The sequence below is a fragment of the Nicotiana tabacum genome, chromosome 6 (assembly GCF_000715075.1).
Source record: "Nicotiana tabacum cultivar K326 chromosome 6, ASM71507v2, whole genome shotgun sequence".
NCBI lineage: Eukaryota > Viridiplantae > Streptophyta > Magnoliopsida > Solanales > Solanaceae > Nicotiana > Nicotiana tabacum.
In genome coordinates, this window is record NC_134085.1 from 217,915,553 (window position 1) to 217,940,626 (window position 25,074).

Genomic DNA, 25,074 nt, shown 5'->3' on the forward strand with positions numbered 1-25,074 from the left:
TAGGATTACCTAATACATATATACGTGCAAACGTGCTTATGAGCAGTAGGTACTTAGTGAAATAATTTTAGTGTGCCCAAGCTCCCCTTATACGCTCTAAAAAGGGGTCATGGACTCCTTTTTTGTTTAGGATCCCCTTTCTACATTCAATTTTTTATTGAGCCTGGTGTGGAATCACCATCATTACACATTCATTCTTGGTCTGGCTGCTGGTTTAGCGAGCCTTCCTAGCCGCCTAGAGTGCAGTCTGCCTGCTGAAAACCGTAACGTAAGTAACTCAGTGCTCCATACGGGGAAATGAAAGCAGAATTCGTTCGGATCCTCACACATGTTCCAAACAGGACGTTATTAAAAAAGGAAACATCATTCATAATGATGCCAATGGGTTAACCAACTCCTAATTAGGCTTATACATGGTAATATTAGCTGGATAACTTTATAAGTTTTAATTCCTCTGAATTTTATTGTTCAGAAAATAATCCCTTTTTTCCCTTTCAACGTCAAAAAGGAAAAGACTGAAACAACAACAACAACAATAACAACAACCCAGTGTAATTTCACAGGTAGGGTATGGGGAGGGTAATATATACGCAGACCTTACCTCTACCCGAGGGGCAGAGAGGCTGTTTCCAAGGAGTTAAATTACCTGCAAGTTGGTTGGTAAGCACACATCAAAAGCAATTGATTGTGGACCATTGAATAACAGTAGGCAGCTTACCATTTGGGTCAGATCATCGCCAAAAAATCTGGAAATAGGTTCTCTTTTATTACCAATACAAACTTATTGTAGTAATTTTAATTGATGTTATGTCTATTATGATATGATAAGAGTTGTCATCAACTTCAGTTATGGTCTGATTTTTCAGACAAACTTTTCCTTAACAGTTTATGTACTTCATTTCAAAGCAAGAATGGTGTTCTGTCTTTTTTCCTACAACAATACTCTTTCTTTTTTTTCGTATGGTAATACTACTGTGCCACAACAAACTTGTGTTTGGGCCATATTTATCTAGTTCTGTCTCGTCTCCGTAGGAACCGGTAAAGTTGCTGTCATGTGATCAGGAGGTCACGGGTTTGAGCCGTGGAAATAGCCTTTTGCAAAAATACAAGGTAAGACTGTGTACGATGGACCCTTGTGGTCGGCCCTTCCTCGGACCCCGCGCATAGCGGGAGCTTAGTGCATCGGGCTGCCTTTTTTTTTTCTCGACTCTGTAGCATTTTGGAAAGTTGTCGGGGTATTATCACTTTTAACCCGTGCCAGAAACTATTTACATCTAGTAGTCGAAAAAGTGTATAAAACTTGTATAATTTTTATATATAACATACAAATGTATATATATAAAAAAAAAAATATACAAATTTTATACATTTTTCGGCTATTAATTTTACCGCGGCTATACATTCTCATTTTTCCAAAGTTGTCGTTAGCAAAAGAAATGGAGCTAAAATTCCTTTTTTTTTCTCATTCACACCCAAATAGTTAACCATAGTTAAATAGGTGCTGCAAGCTTAAAATCTTCTGAGTCTTTTGTTTTGTATCCAAATCACAATTCACTCCTAGTTAAGATTGATAGACAGGGCCCTCTAAGAAAATTCTTCATTCAACAACAATATCCATGTTCAATATCTTCACAAATTCTTTTCTGGTTTTAGTCATAACTGCCAACCACCTCGCTTTAAGTTAATTAACAAATAGACAAAACAGAATAAAGATTTATTAAATTATTCTGAGATCATTCAGAGCAAGTCCATAGTATGTTAGACTGTTATGTAGTAAGGATAAGAGGGGTTGCTCTGATGATAAGCAACCTCCACTTCCAACCAAGAGGTGGGGAGTTCTTGGAGGGAAGGATGCCGAGTTTCTATTTGGAAACAACCTCTCTACCCAGGTAGGGGTAAAGTCTGCGTACACACTACCCTCCCCAGACCCACTAACTCAAACTCAAAATTAGGTTGATGGTGACGAAACAATGAAATAATATTAATATCATGACTTCAATAGACCAGGCAATCTAGAAGAAGAACTAGAGATATAATCACTGTTAGATAGTTAGTCTGTTGTCAAATACAAAGTGAATGCCTCCTCCATTGCCTTGCTCCGCGTGAAAGATGTAGTTTGATTGAAATTGCCAAGTGATCTGCCTTCTTTAGTGCTTTACATTCTGGCGAGCAAACCCTGGCTGAGTGGTGCAATTGAAGACATGTGGCCCAAACATGAACACAAACCAGAAACATGGATATGCAAGCTGCATCAGTTTGCAGAAGATAGAAACTCAAAGGTACACTTTAAAGCATGATTATGATGTTGGTTCTTGTGCCAATAGAACATGCAGATTAACTACTAGTGCAAGATAGACTAATGTTTTAATAATATTGCACTGAGACGGGCTTAAATAGAGTGACATGCACAGTGAGGATTCATATAGCCAACTTCACTTGCTTCGGATTGAGGGGTAGTTGTATTGTTGTTGTTGTAGTATGATGCTGGGATTTTCAAGAAACATCTAACCTTTTCTTTAAGCTAAAAATTAAAGTCTATGGATCATTGTTTAGCTGTTTACTTACATAACTCTATATCTAAAACATAACTAAAGAGTTGATGACCTAATTAGGCCATGTGGAATGAATGTTGAAGATATGAAAATATACCTGAAGAAGCATGGATAATCAAAAACTCGATGAAATAAATGCCATGTGAAATGAATGTAGAAGATATCAAATGTACCTGGAGAAGCATGGATGGAGCAGCTGCCTGTTCGGTGTTAACATGGCTTCTGGTCTTTCTTCCATTTAAAGTGACAACTGATGGGCTGTTAGCTGTTGTTATATCCCAGAAGCTGCGTTTTTTAGCCGTGGGAGCTGGAGAGTGAAAACGATGACTTGGACTCTTCAAATCAACATCACGTGCTTCCTTAGGCCGCAAGCTTGCCCTTGTAACGATCCTTTTTACACCAACTTGTGCCCCTCCTGCTGGTTTTGCACTCTTTCGTGACAGCTCACGGATTGTATCGTCTTTCTGCTTTATCTCCAATGCGTGATCCTTTTTCAGTCTCTCAATTTCTGCCTCCAATCCCTTAACTGCCTTTTTAAGATCTCTAACGGACTCATCTGGACCTCTTCTCTTGGATTCGGGGGTAAAACAATTTCCACCAAAGAAAGAGGGTCTTGCTTTTCGTCTTTCATTTAGCTGAGCAGAAGACGGTGCTGGTGATAAGATAGAGGAAACTGTAGATGGGCTAGGGGAACAGTTTTCAGCCAAATTTTCCTTCTGGATTGTAATCAGTTTTTGCTGCTGACGAGCCAAACGCATTCTCAATTCGCGATTCTCTTTTTGCAGCTCAAGCAATAACTTGGCCTGATCTGTTCCAGAATCAGGCACTTGTATTTCCTCATGCGCATCATAAGCCTGCAATTGTTAGAAGGAGATATTAGGACAGTAACAAATCCCTAAATACTTAAAATTATAGATGCTTCACAACTAATATATATGTGTCAACAGCATGTCATTATAGACTGCGCCGCCTATGAAAAATTTGGAGTATGAAATAACCTCCAGAAACACAATATTCGTTAAAAAAAAAAGAAAAGAATCTCATGATATTGCATGAAGATAAGTAGGCATTACACACACTGCAATGTATTAGAGTACAAAGTAAGCTGCAGAATGTTAGTACAACCTCAAAGGGCCAGTGATTTAGTGTCTAGTAACTTCTAAAATGATAAATTGCATTAGAGGCAGTAAACAATGAACGATAAAGCAAACAATCACACCTTAATTCCAAAGTAGATGTTGCATAGTGAAGGCAAAATATCATGATGGCCATTAAAAGTACTTTACTTATGATGAGAACCAGGCTGCAAAACAATGTCACAGAGGAGTAGTTTTGAATTTCTAACCTTTGTTCGGATCTCTTTCGCTCTGTCAGCCCAGTGCAGTGTATTTTGGGTTTCACTAAATGAATGACTACTTGGGCTAATATTGGCAATCATCACAGTGTTACAAGCACCACCCAGTGAGTCCTTGAGTAGTTGAGTGAGCTTAGAATTCCGATAAGGAATGTGCTTTTTCCCCTCAACAAGGGCATTGATGCAGCTGCTCAATGCGAGAAGTGACTTATTTATATTAGCACCTTCAAGTGATCTCAGGGTTCTCTGATCAGTAGCTAGAGCTCTTTCTGAACCAGCAAGGTCAATAAGTGACAGCTTTCCAACTCGGTTTACAATGTTATTTGAACTATCTTTGACACGGTATTCAACTGCAACCTGTGTGTTGAAAAAAACATTCATTAAAAGTCAAGAAATGGCGGTGGCGCATGAATTAATAATATGCCAAAAATTGCAATGACCTGAAGAATAGCATGAGAGCGTGAGGACGTCTCATTGACCCGGGTGGGCTCTGTCGTTCTGTTTCTGTTTCCTTGTTGGAGCAATGCCATTACCTGTTCTCATAAGAGAAATACAGGTCAACAACTTTGATTCAGCAACTAATACTCTACTATGACAATTCCAGAAGACAAGAATGATACTTACTTCATCTGTGGAGTATGCTCTATACTGAGTAAGCCCTGCTGCCACTATTCCCTGCATTACAAGCAGTGAGAAATCTCATCATATTTTTGTCAATTTTCTTCTATATATGGCTTTGAACAGTCAACATTTTAAAGGCATCTCTCTGATTTCCTATTTCAGGTACTACTACTCGACAAGTATAAAAGGTGCACAACCAAAAGAAGCATATCGAGCAGTGTGCAGTTTATTCAATAAAGAAACAAGGGGGAAACACTAATGTTTGTGAGGATGATCATCCTTTAGAAATAAACACGAACCTGTTTATCTTCTCTTAAGACCAGAGGCCTACCCGGGGACAGCAAATCTCTCACAGTTTCATTGTAGACCTCTAGATAGGAAAGATGAACCACATGATTCCCATCAAAGCTCCTTTGCCTTATCTTGCTAAAGAGATCCTTTATTGCTAATACCATTACCCCTGGGTTCTCAACGGTACCGAGCATTGTATATGTCTTTCCAGCACCTGTGGCACCATAGCAAAACACCGAACCATTTCTTCCCTGCAAAACTGCCTCCACAAGCTCTGCTGTTCTGGAAGATACAAGATTCCAAGTGTTCAGTTCTATCTACATTTTATCGATGAAGAGGAGTAGACTTAAGAGTCTTACCTCTGATAGCAAAAGATTGATCCCAAGAAAAGAAAATCCCCTCTCATTAAAGAAGCTATTAAATCTCAGAAAATCTGTTAAGCTTTGACTATTTTGATGATGTCTAGTTTTTCACTGTGTTCAATGAACCAATCCCTATGACTCATTACCAAATCAATTGGGGTCTGATATATGAATAATCTATATTCATTCCGCTCTCTATTTAAGTCCATTATATTCCAATAGTTCAGTGTAAAAAGCCTTAATGTGAGAGTACTTAGCCTACCAAAAGTTACAACTAGGTAAGATATGCTAGACAGACAATATACTCTATTGCCATAAAAGAACTGGTTTTTGCTCAAGAAAGACTACAGAAAGTCAGAAGCCTTAAACAAATGCCATCTCTAAAATACTAGAAATGATACTAAAAAGAGATGCCTACATAAGTGAGATGCCTTAAACAAACACCTAGAAAAGATACTAGAAATGACACTGCTGGCACAGACTATCAAGTTACTACGACTAAACTAATCATAGTATTGATAATTTTGACAAATGTTTAAATGTTTTCTTGATCAATGGATCATGGAATTTGTGGAATTAACAAAAAAAAAAACTTGTGAAGGTTTTCTGACTCACGTAGTGGAATAAACATCATGCTGAGTAGCGGTATCAGGAAAGGAAGCATCAAAAGTGAAATGGCGACCCCTGAGCCTCTTTAGCCTAAGGTAATCATTCAAATCAGTGGCAAACTCGGTGAGATAAACATCTCTTCCATCCACAATTTTCACACAACAGCCTGCTCCAGCTTCTCTCTCCTTTCTTGAAATTGGCCTTAGCCTTACAAATACAAGAATTCTACTACCACCACTATCATCACCACTACCCCCCCTGCTGCTGACTTTCTCCGAAATAGTACTCAATTCATGTACATTGTCTTTAGTATTCCTACTAGTTACTTTAGGCTCTGTATGCGGTGGCATTGCTGAACTTCCCATTGAAAGCTTTCTTGCCACAGTAGTAGACGCATTCCCCCTTTTGGGGTAAGAAAACCCTACTATTCTATCACCTCCAGCCGCCACCGCGACATTCTCCTTCGAATCCTCCGCCACTGAAGGCTGCCGTGGCGCGACGTAAGTTCTGGTCACAGTTGAAGTATTATGCATAGAGTTCTCCCTCATCACATGACTAATAATGGGGTTTGAATTTTTTTGCTCTTTCTCAACATTTCTACCGGAGCTGAGTAGGTCTACACTAGGATGAGTCGAAAATCTTGGCTCTTCAGGCTTGAAATATTGATTCTTGGTAGCAGCAGCGGCTTGTTTTTGCTGTTCATATAAAAGAGTAAGTGCTTTCATCTTCTCTTTCAACCCGTGGTGTGGATTTCTCATATTTCTAGACATTTGGGAATCTTCTTGATCTGTTCTTGGTCTAATTCTTAGATCATTTTTTACCTGAGAGTCAGTAATCTGAGATCTTGTGGAAACTGGCATTTTATGAATAAAACCCCCTTATCCCAAACATGCCCTTTCCTGATTCTCAATAATTTACTAAGAAAGCTGAGTTTATACTAAGAAACTTCAAAATGCTTGATGGAAAATTGAGGGATGGAAGCTAAAATTGGTTCTTGAGTAAACAGAAGAAATGAGGATTTGAGAGAGAGGGAAAGAGAACATTGAGTTGAGTATCTGCGCAAAGCAAAAGTTGGAGTGGCAATAATGTGGGCCAAATTTGAATAATTTTTAAAAATTATAATTTGTAACGGTCAAATAGTGTCAGATTGTGAAAGGTCCGTTATAGCGAGTATTGGGGTCCATCACGGGAAATCTTACCTTTATTTATTACTATATGATACCCCATATTAAAACAAAGGAAAATTCTTTATTTATTATTTACTATGGTAAAAAGGGAGATTTAAAAAATAAAAAAGTAAATTCAACATCTAATATATATACATAAAAATTTAATCTTACATATACAGCATAATTTAGGCTAGGGCCCCCTTTCGCCCACCTAACTCTACCTGTGTTTGTATGATATTGATATTAAAACGGAGAAAACTTTTAGCTTTACACAAATAGCCGGTTATATTCATTGTTTATTTGGGGTGGACTTACTACTTAAATGCTTTCAACAGTTATCCGCTCCGCACTTGGCTACCCAGTGTTTACCATGGGCACGATAACTGATACATCAAAGGTGTGTCCTTCCCGGTCCTCTCGTACTAGGTAAAGTTCATCTCAATGCTCTAACGCCCATTGGATATACCTCTACCAGCTATTTTTCGTTTAAGCCGTTGGGTGATTATTTTGGTTAATTCATTATGATTTCATCAAAGCACCCCGAAGGAAAGCACAAATGTACAGTGGTTCTGGATAAAATTAAATTAAAAAAGGGCCTCTTTCGAATCTTATATTTCATGAAGTACAAACTAGTTCACCTTTTGAACATTTCTTTCTCCCTTTGTATTCTTCTTGTTAACCTTAAAGTGCTTGTTACCAAATAATAATAATAATAATAATAATAATAATAATAATAATAATAATAATAATAATAATAATAATAATAATAATAATAATAATAATAATAATAATAATATAACTTCAGGGTTTCAAGGTAAGCATACTCCACAAGTCAAAAGGCATTGTATTTTCTTGTTTCTTCAAGTGTGACAAATTCTATGTGAGCCATGCATGACGGTGGTTCTTTAAAAAAAATTACTCTATATTTTACATGAGAACCGTACTCTAATATTTATAACATAAGTTACGTACCAACTAAACATTGGAAAATATATTCAAAGGAAAAAAAATTCATACAAAACAATCCTTTATCAAAATGGCTTTTGATGATTTAAAGTGCCATGTTGCACTTGATTAGGTTAGAATAGAATTAGGTTTAAAAAAATTGAGTTGTTACAAGATAATAAAGTTTAAAGGACGTAGCATATTTCGTAACACTAGTATTTATCTATTTGGTCGCAAAATCATAATAAAAAATGAATAGCAAGAGCTTATATCAACAAGGTATCTGGATTATAACGAGCTCATCTTTGATATGTAGGCATGTAGGGACATGAAATTCGATATTTATTATCAAGTCGATATTAGGAATTTAATTTCTAGCTTAAATGATTCCATTCGTTTATACTTTAACTTTGACCACATTTGTTTTTTCACAATACAAACTGAGCGAATTCAATCTGAAAAAAACGCTCAAAACTTCTCTTTCAGTTTCAACCATTTACTTGTTTTATTTCAAGCATTCTTAAAAGGTTCCTTAATTTCACTAAAGCCTCTAGAGTTGGTTGTGATAATTCAAACTCATTATAACCCTCTTCTTTCCTTCATCTTATACATATATTTTAACATTTTTTATATAAAACTCAATAAAGAGAGATCCTTAATATTCAATCACAATATTATTTTTTTTGCAATCATAATTTTGATCTCTCCATTTATTGTGCAATTTAATAGTTGTCCTCCCACTCATTTATTGTACTAGTATACGTACTCGCGCGATGTGCGGATCGATTCAAAGAAAAAAGAGTGGAGGGAGATAATAAAAATATATGTATATTGCAGATTAAATTTATCGACCGCAATCAAAACAATTAAAACAAAAAAACAAAAAGAAGAATTTGATCGGGTAGTCTCTATAACTCTTTTTGGCCAGCCACCAAATCTATTTATTCATGTGACTTTTCATTTTATCCCTTATATGCTATCTATATATTCAAAGCATGAAACCCTTAATTAAATAGCGAAATTATATAAATGTCATTCTAACTTGCTTATAAGAATAAAAATTAAAAATTAACACCTATTGTTTAATAAACTTTCAAAAGGTTACGATTAGCATGAGATTTTTAACATGGAATTTTCTTATCTGATATGTTCACGACTATTCCATGTTCATGTTATTTCAACATACTCTGCACCATCATATTCCACTGACAAGATTGTTGCTTCCTCAAATGAAATATGAAAAGTAAATATAAAATATAGCGGTATTTGTTACCCCTTTTGGTTTAGGAAATTGGGGGGGGGGGGGTTAAAATCGCTTTCATGTTGTTGTTTAAGAATAGCTCAAGAAAAGAATATCTGTAAATCTTTTCTAACATTTGCAATTTCTACAGGTTTTCTGGGTAGGTAAACATGAGAGACGGGAGAGGAGCGGAGTCACAAAGCTACTTGTTCTTGAAAAGGCACTGGTTAGATTTTTTAGTTGTACTTGGTTTCCACATAAATATACACAATGAAATTAATTTGACAATACTACTTTATGTTATTCAGTATAAATTAAATTAGCAAAGATTTTACATTTCCAAATTCAAGGAAGCACAGAGTAACTTCTTGCCAAATTGCTTTCCTCTCCATGTTCTGTTCTGGCTCCCTCCTGGTCATGTGCCACTCACAAAATTGTTGCTTCCTCAAATGAAATATTTTTTGGCTTCATTGCCACCAATTCCTCCTCAACTACTATAAATTTTGTAAATGCCCCCATCTGCTGTATTTTATCAATAGTAAAATATTGAGTACTCTCATATACATCATAACATATTCCAAGTCTTGATACAAAATCTCCTATTTCCATCGCAGTTGTACTTGGTGTCATGGACAACTTAGAGTATCTCAACTCTAAGTTGTTTTACAAAATAGGGTCCTATCAAGTAATGACAACTGCTAAGTACAAATTATATCCAGTAACCTTGAAATCAATATTGATTGTCACGACTCCAACGCTCTCACTAGACCTAAGAAAATATACCTGCCATGAAAAAATAAATTTCTTCCTTACTTTTTTAGAGTGATGCTGCACTTTATGGAAAGTACTTCAGTCATATAGCTAAAATCTTCTTCAACTAACTTTATGATCCATCCCTGGTGGAAGATGCAAGCTATCAATGGTTTAATGTAAAAATCTATCAACATAATTAAATAGCTCCACACTCACATCTATTCAAGCATGTCTGTCGCACATCAAACCTTTACTCTCATATCAATTATAGATAGCTTAATGGATAAATATATCAACCAAGAATGGAGAAAAATTCATCGACTACATATAAAACCACCATAGTAGCGAAATGGGTAAAAAAAAAATAACCAACACCACCAAGAAGCCTAATTAAGTAAAACATCAATGGAGTTTTAAAAATCTATGAAACGTCATATGTATTTAGATAAGGAACAGTTTAGTATCTGAAAGAACCATGAACTAATTCAAATATTTTGTCCATAATAAATGAAATTACCAAACTAACTAAACATGAAAAGTTCAATATCAGGAAAAATATGAAATGATTCAACCATCTTGTTTATAAATAATAAAACTAATAAACTAACTAATCAGACAGTTTTTAGATTCTCCAATTGTTACGTATGCAAAAGCTTATATTGTCTTTTTCTTATTAAATACTCTCTTGATCTTATTTTCTGATAATTGTGCATTCGAATCTTCTTCAACCACTACTGCAAGATTATTTATACCTATTTTGGCAGGTGTATTTTCAATATCGATCAACCCATGATCTTCAGCGGAATCCTACATATTTAAAATATAAAAACTTGACAAAATCAGTAGTTAATATATAGTTCTTATTGCTTTATTATTTTATAACCTACAAATCATTTAATTAAAAGAATGGATTATATAAAATATTAATAATGAGTTATAAAATTGCCGAGATTTCGTTATCTTCATGACTGACTTTGTTATTATTGAAATCTGGATCCTATAAAAAATTGTGTATCATAATTAAAATTTAATTCACACAAATAGGAAAATTGAGAAGAACTTGAGTATAGAAATATACTTTGAATGTCTATTCACGTGGAGAAGGAATGTATTTCTTTATAATTTCCCCGTCGTCAGTAAGCGTAACAATATTTGCCTGTAATTTACACCTCATATGTGGACCACATTAAACCACATTATTAGACCAATAAAAATAATTGAAAAAAAAAACAGACATTCATAGTCTGTAATTTTCAGAATATACAATACGTGAAAGAATACATGATGTTGATATGATATAATCTGAAGGATGAATAGGTTTTGATTTTTTTTTCATTAACATATGAGTCTTATATCTTCTAGTTTCGGATAGAATTAAACTCTACGTATTCTAACTTCCATACAACACTTCTAAATAAAAGTAGATTTCTTTGAGTCTGGTGCTTTTTTAGTGATTAATCGGATATGAAGTATTCCTTAATACAGAATAATATTTTCAGTTTTCATTATTTCACTTCTTTGATATATATAAGCATAATGGAGATGAAGGTGAATGGATCATGTACCACTTCTTTCAATGTTGATGGTTTTATTTTTCTAAACAATTGTATTATACCTCAAATATAGCGTCCTTTAAATCATTTATCAACTTTTCGATAATCTTTGTTGCATCTCGATCCCACAGAAGCAAAGAAATTGTACATGTGTTATTCATCACTTTAACTTGGAGCATATACCTCGAAAGAGTTTGTGTTTTTAAATTCTTAATATTTAAATAGTTAAGGAACTATAAATTATGGTCACACCTATCTGCTTGCATTTTTATAATAGAATTTGTTCCCCTCTTTGGCCACTTTCTTTGCATAATTTTTGCATGTTAAATAACACCATATAATAGAATTTGTTCCCCTCTTTGGCCACTTTCTTTGCGTAATTTTTGCATGTTAAATAACACCATCCACGGTTTAATTCCATGTGTACAATAGTTGCTACAATCCAGAAATTTCCGGGCTATGCATAAAAATTTGATATACAACTATTATATAGAGAAAGATAAGATAAAAGTTATGTTAATTAAATATTAACAAAATTAAAAAAAATAGGTACGCACGTAGGTACGCACGTACTTACAGTCACTCAAATCCTCAATAGTTTTAACTCCAACACTTTCAAATGTTATCTCATCAGCAATAGAATAAGTTTTCTGAGATGAAATTTGAGTAACTCTTTGTGAGCTTTCTCCATGCACAGAAACGATTCTATTTCATTTTTTAACTTAAGATATGTTAATAATTATTAAGACTAAAATTTAATTTGAAATAACCATAAACTTAGTATAACTTATAGAGACCCGGAGCAAAAGTCAACAACTTGAGGAATATTTGAATTGATGCAAAGCTTTGACGCGTGCCAAGTGTTCCTCACCGAATATTATTCTGCACGCTAAAAGTAATTTGTAAGAGTTTAATAATTGTATACAGACATTGTATTCCAAAGTAAAGAGACAATTTAATAACCTCGATATCGGTGTGCTCTAATCAACAGCATGACAACGACAACATGTTTCTCATTAGATCCATTCAAATGTGGCTTGATCTGTTCCACAACGTCTCCCCAAAAAGTTGCAAAAATGTTATTGCTCCTACAATTATTATAAGATTAAGCACAAAAATCAAAATAAAGAATTGTTGAAATATTTATTTTGTTTAATTAATTATGGCAAACTTATTCATTATCTTGTATCCCAATGTTCGTGAACATACGAATGCTATCATCTTGTTTGATAGTTTGTATGTCCACATAGGTCACAATTTCACCAATAACATCTAAAATAAAATTGACCCAAGGAAATTTGTGCAAAATTGATAATCATTATAGACAATATAAATGAAGAATGTAAAAGAATTAATAAGTTTCAAAATCTACCAAGATATAGCAATTGGTATACCGAGCATATAAGACAGAAAATAGATTAAAGAATATTAAATGAAACTAAAAATCTATATTTACTTATAAGACAGAAATCATATTGTTATTTTCGATAGAGGACACGTAAATTTTACAATAACTTTTATTTGCTCAACAAAAGCAAGTAGTTACCTTTCAGGTATATATAACAACTTATGTAAAATATGTGGCAAAATTTATTACTATGCGCATCTGGCCTAAGATACTATCTGCATTTACTCTTATAATTCTTCTTCCATGGTACTTAAGTTTACTCAAGCATAAATAAACACAGCCTTTTGTTATTTTATTTTATCATAAAATATAATACACATATGAAAAAAGTGATCTTTTGGAGAATTCTAACAATTTAAGTATAACTTCATTATTAAAATTTCATTAGAAGGACAGAGAGAACAGATGAAGGAAAGAAGGATAAAGCTACAACAAACAAAACTAATCACCCACATAAATGCTTAAGGATCTAATTACAAAGTTAACAATTCAGCTTTAGTGTAAAACTTAAACTTTAATCTTTTGTACTATAATTAAGATTGATTTAGTTATCATTTAGCACTCATAAGATAGAAAACAAATAACGAAAAGCAAAATGAAACTGGAAAAAAATGAGAAAAAAGTTAATTACCGAATAACTCAATAGTGTCAAATTCTTGGGGATTTGACAATTGCTCATAGGTTTTAAATTTGATGAAGATACGCACGTTGAAATGTGGATCTTGTATTTCACCAACAAAAGACTTTTGCGTGAACATCAACTTAAACTTGTGATTTTTAGTCTTCAGTTTCATATTATTTGGACAAACCACGAAATTCTTCGTGATGTACAACCCATTTCCTTAATTCGTTGTTTGAACCTTTGGATAAAAGACCTGTCAATACTTGCGTGAACGCGGTCTCCCTACAAAAATACTCAATTAGTCACAATGACAAAATTATTTTATATATAACTATAATGTACTTATGCATATATAAACAATGCAAAATAGAAGTACGCCTTTAAAATAATACCTTTTCATCCATCAGAATAATCTCAATTGAAAAGGGCTATCAAGACTCTTGCGATCCTGATTTTCCCAAAGCTTGACAATACGAACCTTTAACTTCCAATTCATTGACTTGCTGTTAATTTCAGTAACGAAATTTATTTGAGCCGCTATTAAATCCGTTATTAATTGAGTAGAAGTGTACATCAAAATGAAGACATTGATGCAGAGAGTAATCAGGTAATTAACACAAAATGTAATATATTATGGTATGCGCTTAGGCAAAATAAGCAAGAAAACTCCAATAATCTAATCCAAGGAATTGGGAGAATGCTATCGCAATATAGACAAAATCATTAACTTTACATAGTTCAAAAACAATCAAGAAAGTTTTGCATTAGAAAATAAAGTAGCCAGCAAAATTAAGCAAACATCATAGTGAATACATAACCTCCTATACAAAAATTTCAACACATTTCAAAGATCAGTGGTAACCAATACGCAAGCAGGAATATAGATTATGAAAAATTGATCTTTTTTATATTACATATATCGTCAACAAACTTCACAGAAAATATCTGTTATAGAAATATAATCTCAACTGGAATAATAAAGAGAATTGTATTTAATTATCTATTAAAAAAATTAAAAGATTGTTCATAAAATACAAATCATATCAATCACCTCTTGTAGTCCAAAATTGTTGTTTGATATGCACACTTGGAAGAAAGAATAGAACTAAACTGTAAAAATAGAAAACTAATTTAACAAAACTATGAAATCATATTATTGAAAATGGAGCACAAAAGAGTTTGTGGTTGAGGAGTTGAAATCGCGGTGAGAGATCGTGGGATTGAAGAACCAAATCTGTAGAATTGATATTTTAGGGCAAATAGGCATTGCGTTGGGTGAGGAGTTGAAATCGCGGTGAGAGATGGTGGGGTTTCTGCAGAATTGATATTTTAGGGCACATAGCGTTCCCAAATTACCGTGTTCCTTAAAAACGGTAACTACTATTTCTTTTTCTTTTAAAAAATAATATACCTATTCAAATTCAAAATTTAAAAAGAAAAACTAATTTTACCTAAAATAACTAATTTGTCTTAAAATTGCTACTTGGCATTTTATGCACACGACACTTGGCAAAATCTTAGGGCTGACTTTCTTCCTTTTAAGTAAACTAGTATTAGTACCATTGCGATGCGCGGACACAAATCATGTTAAACTGTGATGTTGGTTATTTGAATCACGTGCAAATAACCTTAAAATATAAACCTCTCAGATAAAAATTATATAACATTAGATATTAATTATGAAGTAGGATATTAAATTATTGTTCAAATCTCGTAGTGCACAACCTATTTTGTTTTTTATTTGTAGCAACCTAACTACTTGATTTTAGTACTTGCACTTCATTTTGCTGTCAGTATCAAAGAATACTAAACATATCATGTTGCGATTTGTCTTGTTTGAGCACATTAGATCATATTATTTTAACAAACTTCTTACTATCACTTTGCTTTTATCTAAAAGTTAAATATGTCTTATTCATCACATTATCTTTATGCAAATTCTTTTTTTTTATTTTTTCTTATAGTTATTGTATTATTTATTATTTAAAATTATTTTACTATCATATAATTTTTTATTATCTTAATTAATATCTTTCTTATTATTCTTTTAATAGTCTTTAATAACTATAAATATTTTATTCTTGAAATTTGGTATATTTTTATGCATTTAATTTTTTTTAATCATTTAAACTTATTGTAATATTTTTAAATATAATTAAATTTTTTAATTTATTTATTTTTAAATTAATTTAATGTATAAGTATCTTCAAACTATCTCTATTGTTTTACTACATTCTCTTCCCTACTATAAATTTTAATTATTTTTATATTAATTTTTTACCTTTAACCAGAATAATATCATATTTTATTTTAAATTGTAAAATTGAATTAGTCTAAAATATTAATACATATATTTGATGATTATGTTACAAATATATTGAGTTCTCTTATAACTATTTTTGTATTAGATGCAGTTATTTTTTTTAACTTTAAGATACAAATTTAATTTTTAATTTTCATTAGTAAAATTACCTATATTAGAAAGTTATTTATATTATTAAAATTTTATTTTAATCATAGAAAAATAATTTCTTAATTGTTTGAACATATTATATATATGTAGTAATATGTTTATTGTCATTTTATTTCTTTACATAATATTTTAAAAAATAAAAACTTATGAAATAAAAAAAATCTCATCTCAAATTCAAATAATTCTTATCATTCTATTTTCTAAATTGGACCGCATTTTTAAAATATTATACTATATATTCAAACTTAAACTAACTGCACTCAATTCAGATATTAATCATAGGAAATGTTTTTTTTTGTTGTTTGAACACATTATATGTTAATGTTGTAGTAATATTTTCATTATCATTTTATTTCTTACGTAAATTTTCTTTCTTTTTTAGATTTAATACAAATTTAATATTTAATTTTTATTAGTAAAATTACCTATATTAGAAATTTATTTTCTATTTTAATATTTTTTTCATAAATAAGACTTCAATTTCGTGATACTATCCATAGTTTGGACATTCTAATCGTAGTTTTAACAAATTTCTAATTTCAAATTCAAATAGCCTTTCCCTTTCATTTCTAATAATAATTTTTTAATAATTTTGCTAATTTTTAATCTATTACATAGTCTTATTACGTTTTATGTGGCTTTTCATTAACTTATAATTTTTTTTAATATCATTATAATCTACTATTCTTTAATATAATATAGATAAATATATAATTTCTAATCATAAAATAAATATTTATTTTGTTTTAAAAATATTGCTCGAAAATTTTAAATTATTTAAATTTTAATAAGATTTTAAGCATTGTATATTTAATTTATTTTATTTTTTAAACTTATGATTTATAAATATCTCATATTATCTCTAATTTATTTCTATTATTCAATATTTTTAGTTTTTGATTTTATCCATTAGACTTGAGTTACGTGGACTTATCCATATTATGAATTTTCTTATCATAATATAAAAAACTTTCCCATCTCAAATTTAAATAAGTTTTACCCTTCTTCTCTATGATAAAAAATCTGAATTTTTATTTTTTCTCTATGTATTATTTATTTTTGATATTATATTATTAAATATCTAATATTATTACATTGTCATGTGGATTTTTATTAGCTTGTTTGAATTTAATATTTATTTCTACTACATTCATTCTAATATAATATAGATAAAAATTAAAAAACTTTCTCAAATTCAAATAAGTTTTATTATTCTATTTTCTATATTTGACTACATTTTTAAAGAATTATGTTATACTTTCAAACTTAAACTTACTGTACTCAATTCAAATATTAATAAAAAAATATTTTCTTAATTGTTTGAACACATTATATCTGAATGTTGTAGTAATATTTACGTATAAAATATTCGTTTGCCCGATTTATCAATATTAATATGACTTTATTATTCTTATTTTTAAAATATTTTTTTACTGATTATTTAAGTTTTTTCTTACCTTATAAATAATTTATATACTTTATTTAAGATCTTATTTTGCTGCTTGAATTTATTTAATTTTTAAACTCAATATATCTTTAATAACTTAAGTAAATTTTAATTTTATTTTATATTTTAACTTACTCTAATGTATAAATAGTCGTAGGTTATCTCAATTACGTCTTTCTATATTTTTTTTATTTTTTCGATTAGAATTTTTAATTAATTTTTACCTCCAATTTCTCTAGCTAATAAAAAAAATCTATGGGTGAATCAATATAGATATAAATATACTTATAAATATAAATTTAAATGTAGATATATAGATTAAATTTGTCTAAAATCTATTTAGATTAAGTATAAGATTCATTAACTACTTTCATTAATTATGTTTCCATTTATGATTCAAATTTGTAATGTTGTCTTTAAATTGCCAAGTGACTTCTTTTTAGCTTGCCACTTGGCTTAACCACATGCTTTACTACTCTCATTTTAATATAATATAATATAATATAAATATAGATATAGATTCTAACAATGGTAACGTTCAGATATGCCAGCAAAATATTGATGTTGTAATCTTCCGATCCAGCCAGCACATTCAGGAAAAATAATGTGAAAAGAAAATTTTTTTTTAAAAAAAAAGTTGGGTATAACTCAGTGCCTCTATTTTCTTTGGTCCTATTTTCAAGGTCATTGGTACAGAAAATTAAAAAGCTGAACAAAATGAGTGACTTCCAATAAAAATATATATCACTGAAGCAGAAATAACGCAGAATTTGACGAGTTTTGGGCCATTAAGTTTTTTTCGAGCGAATTACACAAACGGTCATTCCTAGGGATGCTATTCAGGGATTAGTCAATCCTGATTTTGTCTTGAAAATTTAAACTAAAAATCTTAATATAATGACATTTCAAAACATTTATATCCCAAAAAACTTAAAGCTAAAATTGAAAACACACTGACTAATTCCTAAATAATAAACCTTTAGAATGGCTGCATGCATAATGTCATTGTACGCTTTTTTCTGCACGGACCATAAAGGTTTATTGAGCTTGAGTTTTGGCCCATAGGGCCCTAAATGGATTGTTTTGCAATCTAATGTTGTGCCCTTAATTTTCAATCTCTGTAAAAAAAAATCTTCAGTTTTGATTGCTTTTCTTTTGGACAATGATTTCTTTTACCTATTTAAATTCCATTTTGGAAAAATATATATGAGATTGTAAGGAAAAGCTTATAGAAAAGCTTTTGACGATAAAGTGCTTGGGTTACTTCTTTTGTAACAATATTTTTCGGATAAGTTGAAATTAATGGCGAAATCTGTTTGAATTATGGAAAAAGGTTTACAACAATTCTTCAACTTTGGTAGGTTTTGGATTTTTATGAATCCATCCTTTAATATTTTTATCTAACAATTCACAATATATATATATATATATATATATATATATATATATATATATATATATATATATATATTTGAAAAATATGAGGGAAAAATGATGCGGGTACAACTCTGTTTGTTCCCTTGATTCTTTTCTCTAGATCGCTCTCCGTGATTCGAGGGCTTAACCAGCATATTTCTCTAACGCACTAGACGTCGCATCATACACCTCTTCAAGGGAATATGTATCCCTTTAGATTCGAGGGTTGAATTCAAAAAAAAAATAAAAAAAAAATGGACAACTATTATATTGCACATTTCTCCGGGCTAAGCTTCATGCTGTATTTCTTCAAGATTGCAAATATTTCCTGTAAATAAACTAAATTGTCCTCTGCGCACAGGGACTTAATCAACATATCATCAATACAAACTTTCATTTTTTTGCCTATTCGTTTTTCGAACATTTTGTTAACTAGGCGTAGCTTCTTGCATTTTTCAGCCCGAAGGGCGTTATGTTGTAAGTATAGGCTACAACGCCCTGAATAACAAACAAAGCATTTTCCTGGCCCTCTGGGTTCATCTGAATCTGATGGTGCCCGGGGTAGTCATCGAGAAAAGTTAGGGTCTCGGGGCCAACTGCGGCATTGATCATGCGAACGACGCCTGACAAGGGGAAATGATGTTTGGTTCAAGTCCTTATAATCCATGCACATTCTAAGTTTGTTTTCCCCTTTTAGAACCATGTTGACTAACCTTTCGGGGTGTTTTACTCCCCGAATAGACCCTATTTAAGAAGTTCGGTTACCTGCTGCGATGGCTATTTAGCCGCCTGCTTACCTTTGTTGCTCGAGATCAGGGGCTCAGGTACCGGTACCACTTCCTCGATAGCAAACATCTCCTTTGCATCATGTTGCTCTCCATAGACTGTTTTCACTCCTTCCTCCGCCGAGAACTTTATCATTTGGTGAAGAGTTGAAGGCACCGCCCTCGTGTTGTGTATCCACGGTCTCCCATGGAGTGCGTTGTACCTCATGTTGCCTTCGACCACATGGAACTTCATATCTTGAATGGTCCTGTCTATGTTTACTGGCAAGATGATTTCTCCCTTTGTTGTTTTGCTTGCTAAGTTGAAGCCATTCAGGACTCAGGATGCAGGTACGATCTGACCTTGCAGGCCGAGTTGTTTCACGACCCTCAATTTGATTATGTTTGCTGAACTACCTAGATCCACTAAAACACATTTAATTTAAATTTTATTTAAAAGGATAAAGATTACCAGAGCGTCGTTATGGGACTGAAATATGCCTTCAGTTTCCCTGTCTTAAAATGATAAGACATCCTCAGGCTCATGGATCCGAGTCCGTTTTTCTCTTGTAATTGAAACCCTGGTGTGTTTGAACACAGGTCGTTGGGGAACATCGACTCCGCCAACGATTATGTGGATTACGTGTTGTGAATCTTCTTGCTCATTTTTCCTTGCATCTCTTTCTCGGAGGTGGTTCTTAGCCTGATCACTTAGGAATTCTCGAAAGTGACCCTCGTAGAACAAACGAGTCACTTCTTCCCTCAGCTATCTGCAATCTTTTGTTCGATGACCATGCTTGTCATGATATTTGCACATCAAATTCGGGTTCCTTTGAGAAGGATCAGACTGAATTGGCTTGGGCCACTCGGTGTCTTTGATTTTCCCGATAACTGAGACAATCCCTGACGCATCTATGCTGAAATTGTATTCTGATAATCGGGGAACCTCTGCGGAGTCGGTGTGTTTATCGAACCTGCTCTTACTCATGAGTCCTTGAGAATTTCGACCTTGACCATTTCTTCTATCGTTCCGAGAGGGGTTATGGCTCGAGCCGTTGTTTCTTCGTTCGGCATACGGCTTGTACCGTTCTTGTGGAATCTTGATTCCCAACATGTGTCCCTCGGGGACTTGGCTGCAAATCTGTTGGGATGAACTGATCCCGAGGGGGCTCCCAACTGGTCGTCCTCAACCCTAATTTTTGATTGATAACGATTGTGCACATCCGACCATGTTAAAGCAAGATTTTCGATCAAGTTCTACTTTAGCTATCGAGATGCAATCGAGCTTCTTTCATTCAAGTCTTGCATAAAGGCCTGAACTGCCCGATCATTAGAGACTGGCGTCAATTCCATTCTTTCCATCTGAAATATGGACACGAACTCCCTTAGCATCTCGTCATCCCTTTGTTTTATCTTGAAAATATCCAATTTTCTTGTGGCCACCTTATGGCCCCGGCGTGTGCTTTCACGAAAGCGTCTGCCAACATAGCAAATGAATCAATAGAGTTAGGGTCTAAGTTGTGATACCAAATCATAGCTCTTTTTTATAGCGTTTTCCCAAACTTTTTCAATAATACCGACTAGATTTCATCATCATTCAAGTCATTTCCTTTGATTCCACAAATGTATGAAGCAATATGTTCGTTAGGGTCAGTTGTTCCGTTATATTTCGGTATATCGGGCATGCGAAACTTCTTGGGAATAGGCATTGGAGCAGTACTCATGGGGAAAGGTTTTTGTATGAACGTTTTGGCATCTAGACCTTTCAAAAGTGGAGGTGCTCCCGGTATCTGATCTACTCGGGAATTATAAGTTTCCACCTTCTCATTATTGTCTTCTATCTTCTTTTCTCCTAACTCGATCCTTTTAATCAGTTCCTCGAGCATTTTCATGATTGTGGGGTCAGCCCTGAGCCGCTTTCATTGGGTCTTTCAAGTGCTGGTCCAGTGTGCCGGACGTTTACTGGTTCGGCTGTGTTTGGAGTTCTATTCTAACTCTGAAGTTGAGCGATGGCGACTTGCTAGGCTTGAAACATTTCGAATATCATCTGAAGGCTGACTCCTCCTTCTTCCATTCCTTGTGTTCTTTGGTCATCGAGCCGGGCTTCCCTGTGCGCATTCCCTTGACCTGAATCCGCGTTTAGAGCGTTATGCGAGCTGATATCAACCAGCTCCATATTTGGCACTTTCTCAGGGTTTATGGGTGGTCCATCGACTCCTATACCGCTATTTTCTTTGAGTCCTTCACTGTCATGAGAAGATGCATTTTGTGTGCTAGACAAATGATTGGGGTCCCCATTATATAGGAGGGGAAAGCCCAAATTAGGGGTAGGCATCGGTCGGTTCGGTTATGAATATTATCGGTTTAGCTTATCGGTTATCGGTTTACAAATTTGATAAACCGATAACCGAACCGATATGATATCGGTTATCGGTTAATCGGTTATCGATTATTATCGGTTCGATTATCGATTTATCCGATAAGATAACTCAATCCAGATTTAAGCAAGAAAGAGAAGACAATTCGCCGGAGTTAAGCAAAAAAGAGAAGAATTCACATATAATATACCAAAGACTTACGCTAGGAGTAACTGGTAAGGTCTATGAAGAATGAAGATGAAGCAACCAAAGAGTGCGGTTGAGAAAGAATACGAGAGAATGAGTTGAAGCCCTAGCATTTGTATATACTTAAGGGTAAAGTCATAAATTTATTAATTCTTATTGGGTTATCGGTTTACCCTGTCGCACCTCCTTTTTACCGCGCCCGCGGGGCGCGTGGGGGAGTTTTCTCCAATTGAAGGATAGTCGAAACGGGATTTATTTAATTATTTCAGAGTCGCCACCTGGGAATTTTAAGGCGTCCCAAGTCACCAATTTTAATCCCTGAATCGAGGAGAATATGACTCTGTTTATTATTCTGCGAACCAGAAATCCTGAGTAAGGAATTCTGTTAATCCGGAAGAAGGTGTTAGGCATTTCCGAATTTCGTGGTTCTAGCACGGTCGCTTAACTGTTTTTATTATTGGCTTAATTATCTTGATTTTACGAAATACGTTTTTATTGCATGATTTTACTACCGCTTTTTACTTATTGTTTACAATTATATGGACGAATTACGCGTATGTATATTCGTATTATATATTTTTTATAATTATCGGGGATCATGCCACGCGTACGTGTACACAATAAAATTGTCCATGTTATAGTTTTTTATAAAAAATATATGTTCGAAATTTAAAATAAAATCAGGAACATCATCACCCTTTTTATTTAAATAATGAACTACACACCTCGGGTTATATGAAATTATTTTAACATCCTTGGAAAAATCCTTTTATTAAACATTCGCTCGAAATTGTGCGTACGCATAATCCGAATTTTTTTTTTAATATAATCAGGGTGCGCGAACGCATCCCTAATTGCGCAAAATCTTTGTAATAATATTATGGATTTTTCACAAATTGTTTATTATATCTACACATTTTATATGAAAATCCTAAGAAATTCACATTTAAGGGAGCTTTGAATTCTTTTAAAATAATTCACAATTTATTAAATATAGACCGTCGATTATAATTTCCGGATATACATTATATTCAGCCCAACTATTCAAGTTCAAAGAAAAGAATAAAAATATGATTCAAACAAATACAACATATATATGCCAAAGGATGAGTTGTATATGAAACTAACAAACATGATTTATGAAGGGAAGAAGTATTTTTGAACAATTTTTCATTATTTAATTAGTGCAAATCCTATTTCTAATTGTCATTGATATAAAGTGTTGCAATTTGTATATCTCATCTTATTCTCATATACTTGCTTTTAATCTAATAGGCCTAATTATTTATTTAAGATGGTAAATAGGCATCAAATTGATAAGAAAGGGAATTATAAATCGATTAATAATATTGCCTTACATGCAACATAGTTTGTATGTCTAAAACATTCATAGCATTTTAACATCATAATGAGATACATCAACTCATCATCCCTTAATGGTTATATATATACCTATTATCACGCCATATATGAACGTATAACTCACATCATTCAATCCATAACTAAATCAGGTAAAACTAGCAATATGGTTTTTTTGACATTTTTATACTACTCTTTATTCAACTAACAACATCTAACCTTAATCCACAACCAAACAATCGAAATACACTAACCATGCATTTTCTTGACATTTCAGAATACTCTATACCTGACTAACAATGTCATAGGACTTAACTAATAGCCAACTTCATGCCATGTTCCCTATATTAACAATTCAATCATAACTATACTTTAATGAAAATTTAGAATGGAAAACATTATTACAAAGTTTTATATGAATTTCAAATAAAGACAATTAACTCATAACTATCAAATTGAATTCACTACTAGTTAACTAACATGAAACAAAAAAATGAAATTTAAACTAATGAACTTGGACAAAATGAAAAATAGAATTTTGCAATTCAAGCTTCATTGATTTGTCATGCTGAATCTTTTTTCCAACATAGAATTTAAGAGATAAGTACCTGGAAATGAAGGTAGAAGAAGTAAGTTTTCAGCAGTTGCAGCAGTAACAAAATCAGCAGAATAGCAGTATTTAGCAAGTCTGAACCAGACCCGTTAACCCAGATGAACAGTGACAGTAACTTGAGGGAAAATTTCAGATTTCAAACTGAACAATATCCACAAACAAACAACGGACAGATTCTAGAACAACATTTTTTTTAGATTTTTCAGTTTCTTTCCTATTTCAAATTCAGCTTCCTGATTTTCTGTTTCTGTATTTGTATCTGTGTCAGATTGTGTGTGTGTGTGAGTGTTCTCTTTTGGTTTCTTTTCTGTTTCTTTTTCCTCTTCAAAATCTAAATTTGTCTCTCCTCACACTCTCTTTTTTCTTCCCTTAAAATCTGATCTAAATCTGATTTTTCCTTTGAACTCCTGATTTTCTCTCTTTCCTTTCTTTTCTGTCTGAAAAAGGCTCTCTTCTTCAAATCTGATTTTTTTTTTCTCAAATCTCCTGAAGTTTGTCCCTTAAATCAGTCCAGCTCCCTGTATTTATACAGGGCTGGTCCTATACTCTTTTAGTGCTTCTTGGACCCTTTTCTCCTTTTAAAATCAAAAAGTTTCCATTAAAACTACCTTTGAATACTTTAAATCCTATTGAGTGCTATTATCCTGTTTTTCAGCAGCCCATTACCCTTTATTTCCCACTATCCTATTAAATTAAAACCATTAACAAACCACTTTCAGCCCACTATTATGTCACATTACCCTTACTGTTTTATCCCAGAAAATGTCCCAGATTTCCTACTGTAATTACTGTTATTACTGCCTTAAATTTAGAATCTAACAATACAGATTTTAAAATCTGTTTAAGCAGCTATAACCAATCCTAAAGTTTTGGACTGAATCCTAACTAAGAATGTAACCTTCTAACACAATTACATCTAATCAACATTTGTAAAATTACACTGAATTCAGAACTAACAT

The 25,074-nt window shown here is 32.7% G+C and overlaps 1 protein-coding gene across 2 annotated transcripts; it reads right to left on the minus strand.

The window, feature by feature from the left end:
* Nucleotides 1-1,955: 1,955 nt before the first annotated feature.
* Nucleotides 1,956-6,874, minus strand: LOC107807261 (kinesin-like protein KIN-8A). Of its 2 annotated transcripts, none has more exons than XM_016631614.2 (7): nt 5,796-6,874; nt 4,827-5,100; nt 4,531-4,581; nt 4,347-4,439; nt 3,898-4,263; nt 2,726-3,406; nt 1,956-2,180 (listed from the first exon to the last, which is right to left on the minus strand). In XM_016631614.2, the coding sequence occupies exons 1-7, from the start codon at nt 6,647-6,649 to the stop codon at nt 2,148-2,150; spliced, it is 2,352 nt and encodes a 783-aa protein (XP_016487100.1). In that variant the 5' UTR covers nt 6,650-6,874; the 3' UTR covers nt 1,956-2,147. The 2 variants fall into 2 exon arrangements, with proteins under 2 accessions (XP_016487100.1, XP_016487099.1); XM_016631613.2 differs by having other exon boundaries at nt 1,956-2,246.
* Nucleotides 6,875-25,074: the final 18,200 nt, after the last annotated feature.

Excerpts from the sequence above, each read along its gene's own strand:
- LOC107807261 (XM_016631613.2), bottom strand. The coding sequence starts at position 6,649 with ATGCCAGTTTCCACAAGATCTCAGATTACTGACTCTCAGGTAAAAAAT. Across the intron at positions 4,264-4,346 it reads GCTCTCATGCTATTCTTCAG|GTTGCAGTTGAATACCGTGT; the intron begins GTCATTGCAATT and ends TTCAACACACAG. Across the intron at positions 3,407-3,897 it reads CGAAAGAGATCCGAACAAAG|GCTTATGATGCGCATGAGGA; the intron begins GTTAGAAATTCA and ends TAACAATTGCAG.